Source organism: Alexandromys fortis, unplaced genomic scaffold (assembly GCF_014885135.2).
Source record: "Alexandromys fortis isolate MF-2015 unplaced genomic scaffold, M_Fortis_MF-2015_v1.1 scaffold_37, whole genome shotgun sequence".
Taxonomy (NCBI): domain Eukaryota; kingdom Metazoa; phylum Chordata; class Mammalia; order Rodentia; family Cricetidae; genus Alexandromys; species Alexandromys fortis.
This window is the reverse complement of record NW_026067914.1, coordinates 5,069,913-5,086,022: the sequence shown is the minus strand read 5'-3', so window position 1 is coordinate 5,086,022 and position 16,110 is coordinate 5,069,913. Positions and strand designations below refer to the sequence as shown.

The following is a 16,110-nucleotide window of genomic DNA, read 5'->3' as shown; positions in this document are numbered from 1 at the left end:
ACCTAACTCAAAACTGTGTAAGTCTTTTAAAACCTCAAAGCTGGATCCCAGTGCTCACACGTCTTAATACCCCTGCAAACAGCCGCCAACTAAAGACAAAGTATTCAAATACCCAACACTTGGGGAATATCTCATTCCAAATACCAATTGCTAATTCAGATTTCCACATTTTTGCTGTTGTTCCTATCTACTGTGAGCACAATTGCAGCTGCTTTTTGTTTCCTTAATGACTTTTTAGGGCAAATTCTGTTAAGCCTCTATTCCTGGCTGTATTCAGTACCTATGTCCAGTACTTGATAACTTATTGATCAGCCAATACACATTTTGTACAGTCAGCCTTTGCTGAGTGATTTGTGAGAGTCTTGAAACCTGTTTTGCTTAGGAAATTTCCAGTTCTGCCTTACTCATTGCTTCCTGTGATAACTCCTTAACCGGGTGAAAGACATGAGATGATCTGAGTCGCTCGAGTCTTTCCCAGGAACCTATACTCTTGCACGTTCGTATGTTGCATGGTAGAGCATTGCTGAGGAACCACAACAGCTTCCGACTCAACACACCACATATTCTCAGATCTTTCTGGTTGAGAGAAAACTCGTGTTTGGCAGAGCTGATAGCTCCATGCCAGGCACCTGCAATCTAGCTCAGGTGTCACTAGTTACTCTGTGTTAATATTCTTGGATTATGGCTTATTCAATGAATAATCATTATGGCAGATCAAATAATTACAAATCCACACACACAGAGAGAGAGAACTATCAGGCAGGTCAAATAGTGGCAGTGCTTGCAACAAAGAATCTCTGTGGAAGAGCTTCAGATCTCTTTGCCTTCTCTGTTGATTGCTGGATTTTGTAGCTACTGCTACTGTATTTGGAGACTGTTGTGAAATTAGTAGGAAAGGGGTGGAAATAAAAATGAGGTACAATAACAAATAATCTATTCTTCTACAGATCAAGCACCATGTTTCTTTTCATTTTAAAAAACACTATACAATATATTTTGATTGTATTCTTTCCCCACCCAACTTCTCCCATATCCTGAACACCAGCCCAACTTCATGTTCTCTCTTTCTTCAAAATAATAACAAAAAGAGCCCATACTAGAAAATATAGTGTCCATTTTGTGTTAGTCAACTACTTCTGAACACGAGGCCTGACCTGGTGTGATATACCAGCGTCCCTCCATTGAAGCAAACTGATTTCAGCTCTCTCGGCACCTTTCAGTAGCTTCTTTTTGAAGTGGGACCCTGGGCCCACTTCCCTTTCTCCGTGTCCTGTTTGACTTTGTGAAGGTTGTGCTTTTGCCACAGTCTCTGTGAGTTCATATGTAAACCTGCAAAAATATGTCTTGGAAATATGGTTTCCTTGAAGCTGTCTACAATATCTGGCTCTTTTACTCATTCTGCATCATGTTCAACATGGACCTATGAGCATTAATTAATAAAGGGTTATGATAAACACAATTTGGAGCGGAACGCTTCAAAGTCTCTCACTCTCTTCCCATTGTTCATTTGTAGGTCTCTATAGGAATTACTATTTAATGAAAGAAAAAAAAACTTCTCTGATGAGGGTTGAGTACTACACCAGTCTATGGGCGTAGCAATATGTCATCTGGAGTCATTTTGTCTTTGTATTCATTTAACAGAATAATAGTAAGTTTCCTCAGGGCTCTTGACCTAAGTAGTCTCAGGTTCTTGCCCTCATTAACAGTGTCAGTTATGGATGCTCTCTCACTGAAGCAGCCCTTAAAACCAATAAAAAATTAGTGGTTTGTTACCCCTATAATATTTGTGTCAATATGACAACAGTGGAAATATTTTATGGGTGTATTATTCTTAAACAGCTGTCCTTTGAATTGTTGCAAGCCCTGGATTTCTGATTCTCGCAGTTCTGAAAGGGTGAATTTTTGAGTTTTCGTCTGAAGTCTTTCAGTCTTTAAGCAAGATAGTTATTGAGGTCTTGGTTGTGCTGCTGCTGCTGCTGCTGGTGGTGGTGGCGGTTTGCGTGTGTGTGTGTACATGCATGCATACATACAAATATGTATATGGTAGGCCTAAGGACAATCTTAGTTCTCCTTTCATTTCTCAGGAACAATCCACCTTGCTTTTTTTAGATGGAGTCTCTCATTGGCTTGGTAGTGGGACTATTTTGCTATTGATCACCAGGGTTCTTCCTGTCTCCATTTTTCGAGTGCTGGAATTCCAAGTGGTGGGCACCACATTCGGTATTTTTACTCGAATCCCAAAAGTGAACCTCAGATTCTCATGCTCACCCAGCAAGTACTTCACTCTCCCCTCCCATTCTTGGTAACCTAACATGAATCACTTTTAACCTGACACTTCCCACTCAAACCCTTCTATGATAAAAACTGTCTGCACCAAACATATCTAATACATCCTCTTCATAGGTGACTGATTTCTTCGTAAATCTAATTTACACCAGTTGTACAAGAAGGAATTGTATGACTCAATAGAAGCCAAAGACTGTAAACATATTTTCATACCATTAAACATATTGTTGTGCCCCCCCTCTTATCTTCCTCCTTCCTAGCTCATTTCTTAAGCTTTTTAAGGACATAGGAATATTTCAATCTATAAAATTGAAACAAAACAAACAAAAACATGCTCTGCCATGTTCCTTTCCCTTATGGCGTGTTGTGCAAGTTTTTCCACAGTTCTTCTTAGCAGCTTCCTCTGCCTGACCTTCTAGTCCTGTGTCCTTTTCTACCACCTTTGCAGCTAGATCAGCCTCCCAGGCATAAGAATATTGGGTAGTAATGAGTGGTCCCACTCTCCTTTGCTCTTCTGTGTCATCAAATAGTCTCATACTCATAGGCTGTTCTATGGTTACCTGTGTGTAGCAACATTTCCAATACTTCTGTTTATCATTTTATGTACTTTAGAAACTCATATTGCACAGTTACATGTTTTTGTACTGTTTTCCTTGGTTTCAGTTTCTTTGGGTTTCAAACACTGTATATTCAAAACCCTTCACATTAAGGATGCCCCATTATTTTTCTCTGCATATTAATGACCTAACAAGCTAAACTTCAAGTTTAGTAAAATTTTAGGTTTTTTTTGGGGGGGGAGGATTAATTAATGTCTAAGTCACCAGGTAAATTCTTAGAGGGTATACATTTCAAGCATATTACCCACTAATAGAGTTCTTTCTAATATCGGTCTACACATATACTATGTTTTTCATTTCATCATGCATTGCTTTTGTTACTTTTCTATTACCGTAAAGAGACACCAAGACCGAGGCAACTTAGAAAGGAATTTGCTAGATTTCACGGTTCAAAAGAGTTAGAGTAAATGATCATCCTGATTTGACAGAGAGCGTGACATCAGGCAGGCAGGCGTGGCCCTGGAGCAGTAATGAGACCTTCCATCTTTACCATGCATGAGGCACAGAGAGGAGAAAGAGAAAGAGGGATGGAGAGCTAAGGACAACATTTAATTGAGATGGCTCATTTACAGTTCAGAGGTTCAATCTATTATCAGCATGGTGGGACATAGTGGCATAGAGGCAGACATGCTGGAGAAGTAGCTAAGAGTCCTACATCTTGCAGGCAACAGGAAATGGTCTGAATATCATACTGAGCAAAGTTTGCCCATATATGAGACACATTTCCTCCAACAAAGCCACCTATGGGAGCCATTCTCATTCAAACCCAGACATGGATCTTTGCATATTGTTATTCTTTCACTTTTTTTTTTCCATGAAAAACCCTAATTCATTCTTAGGATCCAACTACACGTCCACCATTCTTTAAACCTTTTAATTCTGCCAGCAGATTTCACCTTTTGTCTTCTCTCTGATCCAGTGATACTTAGGTGATTCTTTTCCTTATCATGTTTATTTATGATCATTTGTTTATATCAGTTCTTATTAGAGTAACCGCCAAAGCCAGGTGTCCAAAATTATTGTAAAATGACCTAACCCATGTTAGCTTCTTGTTTTGGTTAGCCTTTTGTCAACGTGACAAAAAATAGAGTTGCTTGGGAAGTGAGAACTTTGAAGAATTGCCTCCATAAGATTGGCCGGTGGACATGTCTTTATTCCTGTCTGAAATGAAAATTAAAAATTACATGTTGCCAAAAGCATGAAGTTACATGTCTTAGAAATGTCTCAATTCCAAGTATAACTTGTCTAACTCTGGGAGGATTCTTTACTTTGAAACCAGCTTGGTTTTGCCAGAGCAGATTAGTTAAAATGAAAACAAATTGTGAATAAGGAACCATCTTTTGGAGGGCAGATCTTCTCATGGTGAGAGGAAGTGTGTTGTTACCTGGTGGCAAGCAGCAGAAGAGACCTAAGTCCCTTAGCAAACAAAGACTATCAGCAGAGGGCAAGAAAACTTTTCCCAGTGCACCTTTCTTATTCCCTCAGAGGTCATCATTTGCATCATACGCCTTTTCTCTAGAGCAAAGATGTCCCAGCTGCTTTTCATATTCAAAAACAAGAGCCCATTAACCTCCTATGCTGGCTGTGTGGATGCCTTAACAATCACAGGTTCCCTATAGTCCTTCAAGTTGTGATCCTCAAATTTGACTGATGGTAATTTAGAATATTCATTAATTCTTTCGGGGAGAATTATTGTTAGGGCAGTTGGACTAGTTCATTAACACAATCTAAAAACCAAAGTGTAAGCCAACTGTAACATTCACAAGCAAACACTATATTCAGGAAGCTATGTAAGACAAGTGAGAAGAAGGGTTTCGTTCTTCTGACTGTAGGGATGAGCTTCGCAAAAATGGAAAAACAATTTGTGATTGCTTTTGTAGTCTCCCTCCTGCATTATAATGTCTCTAAATATTGCAGCCCAGTGTACAACAGAGACCTAAGTTGGATAGATAACTCTCAGGCCCTATCTTTCTGCGTATGTATGGTGGGTAAGGTACATGGGACTCCACATGTTTTGCACAATCACTCAGAGATATGGCAACTCTCGATTCTGAGCAATAACTTTTGGCATGAACTTTGATTTACATTCAAGTATACTCTGTCTTATTTTGTGTTAAAGAACAAACTTGCATGTTAGAAGCTGAGATAAGAAGAAATCAGGCCAAAGGCTAGAACTGGTGTGTGTATCTGGTTTGATGATAGAGTCACAGTGGTTAAAATGCATCGAGTACCTCTCCCGTCCATCGTCAGATTCACTAATCACCAACAGCTGCAAACCATTTGAGACATCTGAAGCAGCATCTCATTTTTTATTGCTTTTTATTTAAATATATTTCTTATTAACTACGAGCACATCTTGTTAATTTTTAACACTTCACTAATTTTTTAAAATTTTTCTTGTATGGGGCTTTTCCTGCATATATGTATTGTGCAACACATGGATGTGTAATGCCTATAGAAGCCAGAATATGGCAATGGATCCCCCGAAACTGGAATTAGAGATGCTTGTTAGCTGACATGTGGGAGCAGGGAATCAAACCTGTATCCTCTGGAAGTGCAACACGTGATCTTAAGTTATCTATCTAGCCCTATATATGTCAACTAATCTTTGAAATTAACTAAACTTAATAAATAGATATACCCTTAGTACCTAGTTATTTTAATAAAATGTTAATTGGGGGAACAAAATGAATTCATTAGTTTCTTGAAGTCTGAGGCAATGTTGAAATTAAATTATTAAAAATAAATATAATTTCAAATTATAGAGTCCTTTTCACTTCAAAGAATTACTATGAAGCACATATTGAAGGGTAACAATGTATTCCATAGCTAATATCATTTACTTAAAAATTATATACAGTGTCTGAGAGGGTCATTGTTAGGCTTGTCATTATAAATTTTAGGACTAGTAAAAGATTTTATCAATAATAAACGATCACTTAATGCAATGGGCATTCGTATTTTAATTTTGCCTTTAGGATAAAATATAATTATCAAAACTGTAGTTTTTTTATCCACTTAGAAGAATATATTTGGTTGTCTGTTTTTGTACTTACTTCCCATACAATATTTTATTGTAAATTTACAGCATAAAACATATACAATTAATGAATTTTAGCTGCTACCAGAAAAATGAAATTCAGAGAAACATGGCCAGTGGAAGATATCCCCAAGTGTTTTCATCACTGTATCATGTAAGAGAAAGGAAGCATTTAAGTGTGGTGGGGTAATTCAGGGTTCTGTCTTAACAGCACTTCTGAGACTCCGTGTTTGTTTTAAATTCAGTGTTAATGTATACTATGAACTTATTATCACTTTTAGGGGTTCCACTGCCAAACTTAACAATTTCTCCCGCTTGGAGCCAACCCTCCACCTGTTGGGTGTGCAGTTTGATCAGAATGTGGCCCAAAGTATCATCACAGAGAAGCCAGGAGCAGCAACAAAACTTCTCTATCAATTGTACATTGCTCTTCAGAAAAAGAAGAAAACCGGGCTGACTGGATTAGAAATTCAAACCATGCAACCCCAGACAAACCTAAGGCTTCAAGCACTCAAAAGTGAGGCTTTTCGAGAGGTGGGTACATAAAGAGGCCGAATAGGCTTTCTCCGAGGGACAAGGTGGTGCAGCAAACTGGCTGGGAGATTGTAGTTCTGGGGAAACTCCGCTAAAGCTGCTTGTATCATTGGCCATTCTGGGTATTATTTTATGCTAACGATTGTCATTTGTTTCTCTATCCTTTCTGTCTCCCTGCTTCCTATCCACACTACAGAACTTAGTATCCTACTCTGTTCCTATTTCCCAGTACTTTTTCTCTTTCCAGTTTGAGACTTTAATATAATTACATCATTTTCCCTTCCCCTTTCCTCTCTCCTAAATGCATATTTTCTTTTTAATTGTTATTACATGCATATGTTATATAATATTATATGCAAATATATATACACAAATATATATATACACACATATATACCTATCTGATAAATGTGCACACATACCAACCAATCCTTTCTATGTCCACTCCTTTCCCCTCCATGTCTCCTGCTATTTTGTTGGCTCAGATTTGTTTAGGAGCCATGCAGTAACCTGCTAGCTTGTCTCCTAAGCATCAGGCTTTCTGTGAGATAATGGATTTGACACAGACTTATTCTGTTTTATACAATATTTATATTGTATCTCCATCTGAAAATGAACTTTGCAGCCATTCACGAAGAGTCTCAACGTTACTTCTCTGTATTACTCAGCACAGGTTCATAGAACAGGTGTCCTTGAACATGTCTAGACCATTCAGCCTTTTCTTCCACCCAAGCACCCCAATTCCACCTCTCCCCCTTTCCAACACCCTTTCCCATCCCTGCTGTTAACCCAGCTCACATGGGTTTTTCCTGTGTGAAAGCTAGGACACATGTGATAACCTCTTGGTGCCTACACGTGTGGCAAACTATTCTTTATCAGTTTGTCATGTGATCTTAAGGTTTGGGTACCTCAAATTCAAGGAAAATGCCTAGTAAAATATTTGATCATTTTAAGTATTCAGAAAAATGCTTTTTGATGAAATTTTAGCCCTTTTTAGTTGGCAAGTCTCTCTAGTTCTTTTGAGGATTTTTTTCTTGTTGTTGTTGTTATTTTTGATTTTTGGTTGTTTTTTTGTTTGTTTGTTTGTCTTGAGGAAAGTCAAGTGCAAGGTAAATTTTCCAGACTTCTGGACTAATAGTCAGGGCTGCAGTCACACTGAGGCCTAAATAGAAATTGGCAGACTTTAAATTTTAAATTTCGAAGTAACAGTGGTATAGTAGATGTGAGAGCTACCTCCATTTTCAGATTGTTCTGCTTTAATTGGATATCATTAATCTGGGAGCAAAGTACACTGAGATTCCCAAGGGCAGGCCAGGTACTAGATGAGGCATAAAGCTGAGTAACACAGTGCTGAATGGACAAGCTTGGTGAACTCAATTCAGTCACTGAGGAACTTCTGACTTAGTTTTCCCAGCTGTGTAAACAAAAATAGCTATTTCTGCCTGCCACGACATTGCACTTTTGTGTAGCTTGAGGAAGATATGATAGAACCAACTGGACGAAGTTCCAGAGTCGATAACCTATTAGGTAGCTATTTATTGAGGTCCCATTTCAGGCCAATCACTTGCAAGTGAGTAACACTGGGAAGTCCCAACCCACTTCATGTTTGCATGCCAGCAAGAGGAAAATGTGTCTGCAGAGTGGGAATTACAGCTTAGTGATTTCAAGATGAGGGAGAAGGGAGGACAGATTATCTTCTCAGGAAACGCGGAGGCAAAGGAAATAGGAAAATAAAAGCAATAGCTTTGGAAATAGCAGTTCAAAGGAAGCATGAAATATTTTCATAGAAATTGAGACAATTGTTATTTTAGGGAAAAATTCTGGGAAAGGATTGGATGTTGTCTGGGAATCAAAAGTAAAGAGGTCTTTTGATAAAGGGAAGAAGAAATTAAGATGTAAATATATATGACACTATTTTATGAGAGAGGATATAAATATTGTTTTGTTGTCCATATACAATTAAAGATTTTAGTGATTAACATGAGTAACATACTTTGTTTATTTTAGCTATGATGATGTATATAAAATTTATTTTCAATGCAAAAGCTTACCTGTGACTGCAATGCCAGTCCACCTTCTATTCTCCAGTAACAGAAACCTTTGAAATGCTTTCTTCATTTAGAGACTTAAAAACCTGATACCACGCCAAACTGATTTCAATCTGATGCGGGTTACATGCAGGTTTCAAGAAAAATGTAAACAAATGAAAGAAGACCTTGCCCGAATACATTTTGAGAAGTTTGAAAAATTTCAAAAACTTGAGGAAGAGCAAAGACACTTTAATATCGAAAAGGTTCTTTAGAACATTTTTTTCTAGAAATTCATTAATACCTAGTCTATTATTGGTGATTTATTTCTGCCTGTAATAAGTACACATTGCATAAGCAGCTGTGTAGATAGATTGCATGTTGTGATGCATGGCTTTGCTTTGCCTTACCATCTCTCTCCTCGTCTCGTATTTTCTCCTCTCCATCTTTATACTCACGTTCACCTGCAATGGTGGCTAAGAACTATTAACTGCCTATCCGGGAAAATCCATTTCTTTTACTGGATGAAATTTGTGCCTCAGCTCCTTTGGGAAATGATTGGCTATTAGCTACAGCACTGGCCAAAGGACCTCTACCACTGTGTTCCTGTGGAAGAGAGAGGGTACAATTACCCATGGCCCTCTCTGTCCACTTTTCTGCAATTCCCCAGTCTCGATACCCTGCACCATTTCTTTTTGATGGGTGACTTCTCTGCTTCCTTCCCTTTCCAACTATCTTGTCCTTGACAACTACTTTGTGCAACTCACCACTGCTTCTCAAACCTCTTTGAAAAATCTTTAATGATCTGTGTCTTTAAAGACAGGAGAATAAAAATCATTAAAGACTTTTAAAACATTTCAAGTGGCTGGATATATGGAATGTGTAAAATACAGGCAATAGAGTTATGGTTCTTCCTATTTCTTTGGAAACTTGCTTTTTAAATTGATTAAGATGATAAGAAATTAATATAGCCTTAGTATAGGCAGCTTCTTGGTGAGGAAGGAGGGAAACATTCAAGAGGCAAACTTACAGAAAGCCTTCTGTTACTCGCCAGAGGGCAGGATCATTCTTTTAATGCTTTTGCATGGTAGAGATTGAACACTCTAAATCCAGAGTTTAAGTTGACGTCAAGTTCTGGGCCTTCATTGGCATTGAAGCAGGCAGTCCAGGTTTTAAAAGTCAAGTCTAATGAAGAAAATCTCCAAAGAAAAGCCAAAAGGTGTGGGATACTGTGGAAGAGAGAATGTGAAACATGACCATAGGAAGTAAATAAGACAAAAGACAAAGCCTGGTTTTCTTTGCTTTTATGTTTAAAAACCATTTGTGAGTGAGTACATGTGATAACTGTCTTTCTGGGTCTAGGTTACCTCACTCAAAATGATGTTTTCTAGCTCCATCCATTTGCCTGCAGAATTCAAGATGTCATTATTTTTTTCCTATGGTGTAGTACTTCATTGTGTAAATGTACCACATTTTCCTTATCCACAAATCACAATCTCAGAGAACCTAGACAACAATGAGGACCCTAGGAGAGACATACATAGATCTAATCTACACGAGTAGTAGAAAAAGACAAGATCTCCTAAGTAAATTAGGAGCATGGGGACCTTGGGAGAGGGTTGTAAAGGAGGGGGGAGACAGGGAGGGGAGCAGAGAAAAATATAGAGCTCAATAGAAATCAGTAAAAAAAAAAAATGAAGCCTGGACTTTCCTGGCTTTCTTTAAAAGAGAAATAAACATATGACAATTAAAATGTGGTTTGAAAAAAATCACATTTTTTAGAAAGTGAAAATAAAGCACAAAAATTATAATTCCTGAATTTAATTTAGTGGTAAATTAAATTCCCTTATCTTTGGTTGTAGAAATTAGTGAATTTAGTTCTACAATGCCTTAGTAACAAAAACATAAATTTTTATGTTATTGTATTTATAAGATATTTACTTTTACTTTATCATATTTCAGAGATTTTTCTCTCAATTACATCATTCTGTTTATATTGTCCTTAAAATAATTATTACCTGTCTTCTTAAGAAATTATCCAGTGATGCTTTATATTTTAACGTCAGGCCAGTAGTTGAGGATTGCCCCTGAACTCATGTGTAGGTGAACAGGTTTAGGGAAGCTGTTTTTTCTATTGGCAGCTAATGGGTCTATAGAATCCAGGGGGCTTCACATGAGAGAAAGAATATCTTCTTCTCATGATTGGCCTGGTCATGAAGGTGGCATTGGGAAAGAATTATAATCTTCTTCGTATTTAGAGCCCCTGACGATTCTTGTACCAACACACATAAGAACAATGCATACATCATTTAGTCAGAATTTTAGTATTTCATTGTTGTGGTTTAGCAGCATAGTTTTCATTGTAAATAATGTTGATATTGGCATTATGGAATGGTAACACATAGTGCATTTGTCAATTGCTAAGTTCTGAAATCATTAACAGATATTTTATGTATATGTATGTCTGAACACATATTACATAACTATTATTTTGACAAGCTGAATAAATAAATTAATATGTATGCCGTACCCAGCAACGTTTAAATAGAAGACGACAAAATGAGATAATGGCCAAAATCCAAGCCGCCATTATACAGATCCCTAAGCCTGAACCAAATCGAACTTTGAAAGCACTAGAGGCTCAGAAACTGATGAAAAAGAAAAAGGAGGCAGAGGTAAGTTGCATCATTTGCTGATGTCTTTTCTCTTAAATAACAATGTTTTTTCTTTGTAATGTGCAGAAACCTTCTAAAAGTTCTTATTTTCTTTTCAAAGTATCCTTGATCTTCCCCGTTCTTATCCAAAATTCTCCCAGTTTGTATATTCCATCCATTTTACTATTGTTTGTTCAGTAACAGGATGTAATTTTAGGCCAGGGAGCTCAAACTCCCAATGTAGGAATGTCTGCTTGGATTCTCATGTTTATAGGGAGTCTAGTATGATGTAGCTGTGAACACCCCATTCCTCTTTACCATGCGATGTAATTTGTTATGAATCCCAGACATATTAATGCACTTGTTGCTGGTAAGACATTTTAAACTAAAATGACTGCACTAGAAATATTTTACTAGGCCACACTGAGTGTCAGCATTTCAATAGGATAAAACCTAGTTATGTCACAGAAAAGTATACTATGTTTTGAGGATAACTACTGATTGAAACCCGAATGCTGACATATTTTATTGTAGTATATGGGTGCTGGTGAAGAAGATATTGGCCTTGCTCTCTCGTCCATAAACCCATTGTATTTTATATTAGTCTGTGTATTATTTTAAAAATTCTAACAAAATACCTTATACTTGAACTTTAGGTAAATTATCCACATATTTTTCTGGATCCATTTTTACTATTAAAATCTAAGTTTACCTGAGTTGATGAAAGTTTTTAATAAAGATTGATAGAAATATTTAAGAAAAGTTTATAGAGTTAACAAGGTTGTGTCTGTAATCCTAGTCCCCCTGTTGTGAGATGGGGTCTGAGACAGGAGAATTTCCAGCAGTGAACAAGAGATGCTGTCTAAAACAAAATTGGGGATAAAGACTAAAACTTGAGGCTGTTCTCTCACCTCCACAGGGGCAGTAGACTGTATATAAACACACACACATACATACATACACACTCACACACACCCTCTCACACACACACACACACACAAGTGTTTGCACATTACATTCATACACATGCACATACAATTTTAAAAGAGAGAGATAGAATCATGAATTTTGTGATTAAGGTTAGACAATTTCTATATTGATTTAGGTTAGCCTCATCTACAAGAACAAATAAGAACTATAAAAAGTATTCCCAAAGGCATCTTTTCTCATCTTGTTCTTAATTACTTTCAATTAGTACTGCGTGTTACCATTTAAAACTGGTTGAACATGAGTTTTTCAATGGCTTTTAAAGACAGGGAACTAATGGTGAGTTTTCTTTAAAGGATGTGGCCAATGAGATTAAGAAATTCGAAGCACTAATAAAAAAAGATCTCCAAGCCAAAGAAAGGTAGGATATAATGTTTTATATCACAAAAATGTTCACGAATAACTTTGAATATTTGCAAATAGTTTATGTCGCAAAGTTGCTGAAGCTTTGAAGAAGGTTTATTAAAAGATTACATGAAGGAAGAGAAGATAACATTACTTAAAATTCAGGTTGTTTCCTCACTGAGAATTTTGATCTAGGCTGGGAAAATGGGTATTAAGAAATGTAAAGTCAATTTACTTTTCCATGTTGTGTTTATTTTTCTACGGTCACATTCATTTTGAGGCATTTACTGAAATTGTTAGGTTGATTTAAATGTGCTGTAGGAATGCCACAGCTGGGTTCCAGTTTAATTTCGTTCATGCCACACCCCGTGTTTATCGCACACTGCAGCAATAAAGTATTGTTGAGTGAGGTTTTCACCAAATGTTGTGCAATTTTATGAGTTGTCTTCTATAAATTGTGACCCCTTAATAGCTCCATTTGCCTAAATATAAACTTATTTCATATCCTTTTATTTCTTATTGTGGTTTATTGAAAATAACCCATTAGAGGCTGTAATGTAATAAACTCCTGTAGGAGCAGTGTAGGGATTTTTTTTTTTTTGTCTTTAAAAATAGAAACTATCTAAGCTCTATACATTTACACCTTAGGAAATGTGAAAGAATTCTTTGTTAAAGGAAAATACACAATTAAATAACATGCTTCAGTTGTGTCTTAATGTTTCTGAGGGAATTACAGAGTCCAATGAAGAATGGAAAGCCAGGAAAGAAACAGTAGGAAGGTCAGATATGGAAAGAAAATCAAGAAAATGGAAAACGTACCTATTTTCCTTTGTCCTGCTTTCTGTTCTTTCTGATGCTCTCCCCTGATACCCATTCCCCTTATTAACATGACTTCTGTTCCTAAAACCAGAATCCAAAGTACATAGGCGACAAGGAAGATTTGCCATTCTGCCTTTGTCTCTTCATGGTTTCTTGTACCTCTTGCTGTATGGGAGCTTTCGGATTTCATTCAAACCCATTTATCAATGCTTGCTACTGTTTTCTGTACTACTGAGTCCTCTACAATGAGTTTGTGTCTGTACCTATATGCCCTGTAGTTTCAAACCTTCAAGTCTTACGTTACAGTCTTTGAGCCATTTTTAATTGACTTTTATGTTAGCAAGAGAAAGGGAAAGAGGTTACTCCTTGCATGTGGATGTTTACGTCATCCAGCAATTTTTTTTTTTTTTTTTTTGCGGAGGAGCCATCTTTCCCCCATGCAAGTTTGGTACATTTGTCTAAACCCAAGTGGCTGTAGCTGCCTGCATTCATTTCTGGATACTGTATTCTGTCCCATTGCCGGACTTGTTGATTTTTGAAAATTTATTATAATGGATTTGTTGCCATATCTCTGTCTTATAGTTTAAGATCAGGTATTAAAATATTGTCAGAATTTCTCTTTTTGCTCAGATTGCTTGGGATATCTAGAGTCTTCATGAACTTTATAATCTTTCCTAGTTCTATGAAGAATTTAGGTGGTAAAACTCCAGAATCTATACATTGCTCTTGATAATGTAATGTAAACACTTTCATAATACGGATTCTTTTGATTCGCAAGCATGGGAGGTACTTTTTCCAGGCTATTCTTTCAATTCCTTTCTGTTTTGTTTTTGGTGTGTGTGTGTGTGTGTGTGTTTCCTGGAAGATTCCATTTAATCCTGCTAGAAATTTCCAAGGAGATGGAAGTGGGCGTAGCAAAAGAGTCCCCCTTCTCAGAGCGGCAGTGCAGGACAAGACACAGCTGGAGAGCCACCAGGGAGTCAGTTCTCTGTAGCTCAGGGCAGCCTCACCTGGAAAGAAGTCTCTGGTAATGTGCTGCACAAAAATCTCCTCTGAGGGCGACAAGAAGAAAATGACTGGGAAGCGTAGGTCTAAAGCAATGTGAGAAAGAAAATCAAAGTTATAGGACAATAGGCTTTTTTAAAACCTTTTTATGAAAAACTACGTTTTTAAAATCATTTTCGAAATTTCAGTTGAGGATGTTATGGAATCATTTAGAAACGCCATCCTAACATGTTGCAAAAAAGTTAATTTTTTTTGTAATGTGTTTTTTAAATTATCATAGTGTTACAACCTTTCCCCTTTCCATCTCCTTCTCCAGCCCCTCCCAGGTACCCCGCCTCTAGTTCCTCTCCTGTCCCCCCTCTCTAAGTGGTGTCCAATTTCTCCTTATTACACACACACACACACACACACACACACACACACACACGTTTGCATCTCAAGAACAGTTTCAGCAGTTGCCTTTTGCTGGCCATGCCTGAAAAGACCTTCAGCGACAAGGGCTGTCACCCCCCCTTTTTTTTTATGGATAAATGGAAAGCTTTCAGCTAGCAATGTGGAGCTCCTATAACAGCCCCACCCTGGCGTGTACACCTTCATTAGGTGTTGCGTTTTGTTTGTTTGTGTTAAACAATTAATAAATACTAGCAGTAATCTGTTTACTTAGCCGAGCTTTATTGGATGCTGTAGTTTGGCATTTGGTGTGATAGACATACCAAATAATTCCCCAAATAAATATTTGACAAAATATTTATACTGATAATTCCTATGTAAAAATCCATTAATCTCTATGAATGTTTGGTAAACATTCAGCTATCAATAAATTATAACCACTGTCTTCAAATAAATATATCTTTAATGAAACTACCACATATCTTTCTTTTATGTTTACAAATTTATTTTTATCATTTTAATTTTAAAAATTCATATAGTATGATAATTGATGTATACACACATCAATTAAATTGTTCAGTTAGCATACACAGCATTTTCAAGTCTTTCATATAATTTTAATTTTTGATTAACTAATATATATTTATGGGATACAGTGTAATATTTTAATGCCTTTTGGGACTGTATAATGTTTTAATTGGAAAATGTAACATATTCAGCTCCTTGTCATTAACTTGCATATGGAGTCTTCAATAATTTGTGAGCTGATGGATGAGTAAGTGGGTGGATGGAAGAATGGATAGATTGATTGATCAATAACTGAGAACTCATCAACTAGGTAGTTTTGACAGCATAAACACAGTATTGAGGGAGCAATTAACCTGCACTTAATCTAGAACTGAGTCTTTGGTTTTTTTTTTTTTTGTTGTTGTTTTTTGGGGGGGGGGTTGGTTCTTTTTGTTTCTTTGGTTGTTTGGTTGGTTTGGTTTTTTGAGACAGGGTTTCTCTGTAGCTTTGGAGCCTGTTCGGAACTAGCTCTTGTAGACCAGGTTGACCTCAAACTCACAGAGATCTGCCTGCCTCTGCCTTCTGAGTGCTGAGATTAAAGGCGTGCACCACCACCTCCCGGCTAGAACAGAATCTTTGTAACGGCATGTTTAGAAAAAAGAACGGAAATAATTTGCTGAATGATCATATAACTTCCACAGACATTTAATCGTACTAACTTTATTTTTTATTAATTTTTTTAAATTTTTTTATTGAGAAAAGAAAAAAAAGTTTCTGCCTCCTCCCAGCCTCCCATTTCCCTCCCCCTCCTCCCACCCTTCTCCCCCTCCCCCCACTCCTCTTCCCCTCCCTCTCCAGTCCAAAGAGCAGTCAGGGTTCCCTGCCCTGTGGAAAGTCCA

The 16,110-nt window shown here is 37.1% G+C and overlaps 1 protein-coding gene across 13 annotated transcripts in view; it reads left to right on the top strand.

The window, feature by feature from the left end:
* Nucleotides 1-16,110, top strand: part of Spef2 (sperm flagellar 2) — a 146,316-nt gene that overhangs the window by 16,465 nt on the left and 113,741 nt on the right. For all 13 annotated transcript variants that reach the window (XR_007591165.1, XR_007591164.1, XR_007591163.1 and 10 more), the window contains exons 3-5: nucleotides 6,225-6,477; nucleotides 11,039-11,179; nucleotides 12,442-12,506. Coding sequence is in view for 7 of the 13 variants with exons in the window: in XM_050139019.1 (XP_049994976.1) it covers nucleotides 6,225-6,477; nucleotides 11,039-11,179; nucleotides 12,442-12,506 (459 nt within the window). In the remaining 6 variants the exon portion in view is untranslated. The remainder of the gene's footprint in view (nucleotides 1-6,224; nucleotides 6,478-11,038; nucleotides 11,180-12,441; nucleotides 12,507-16,110) is intronic.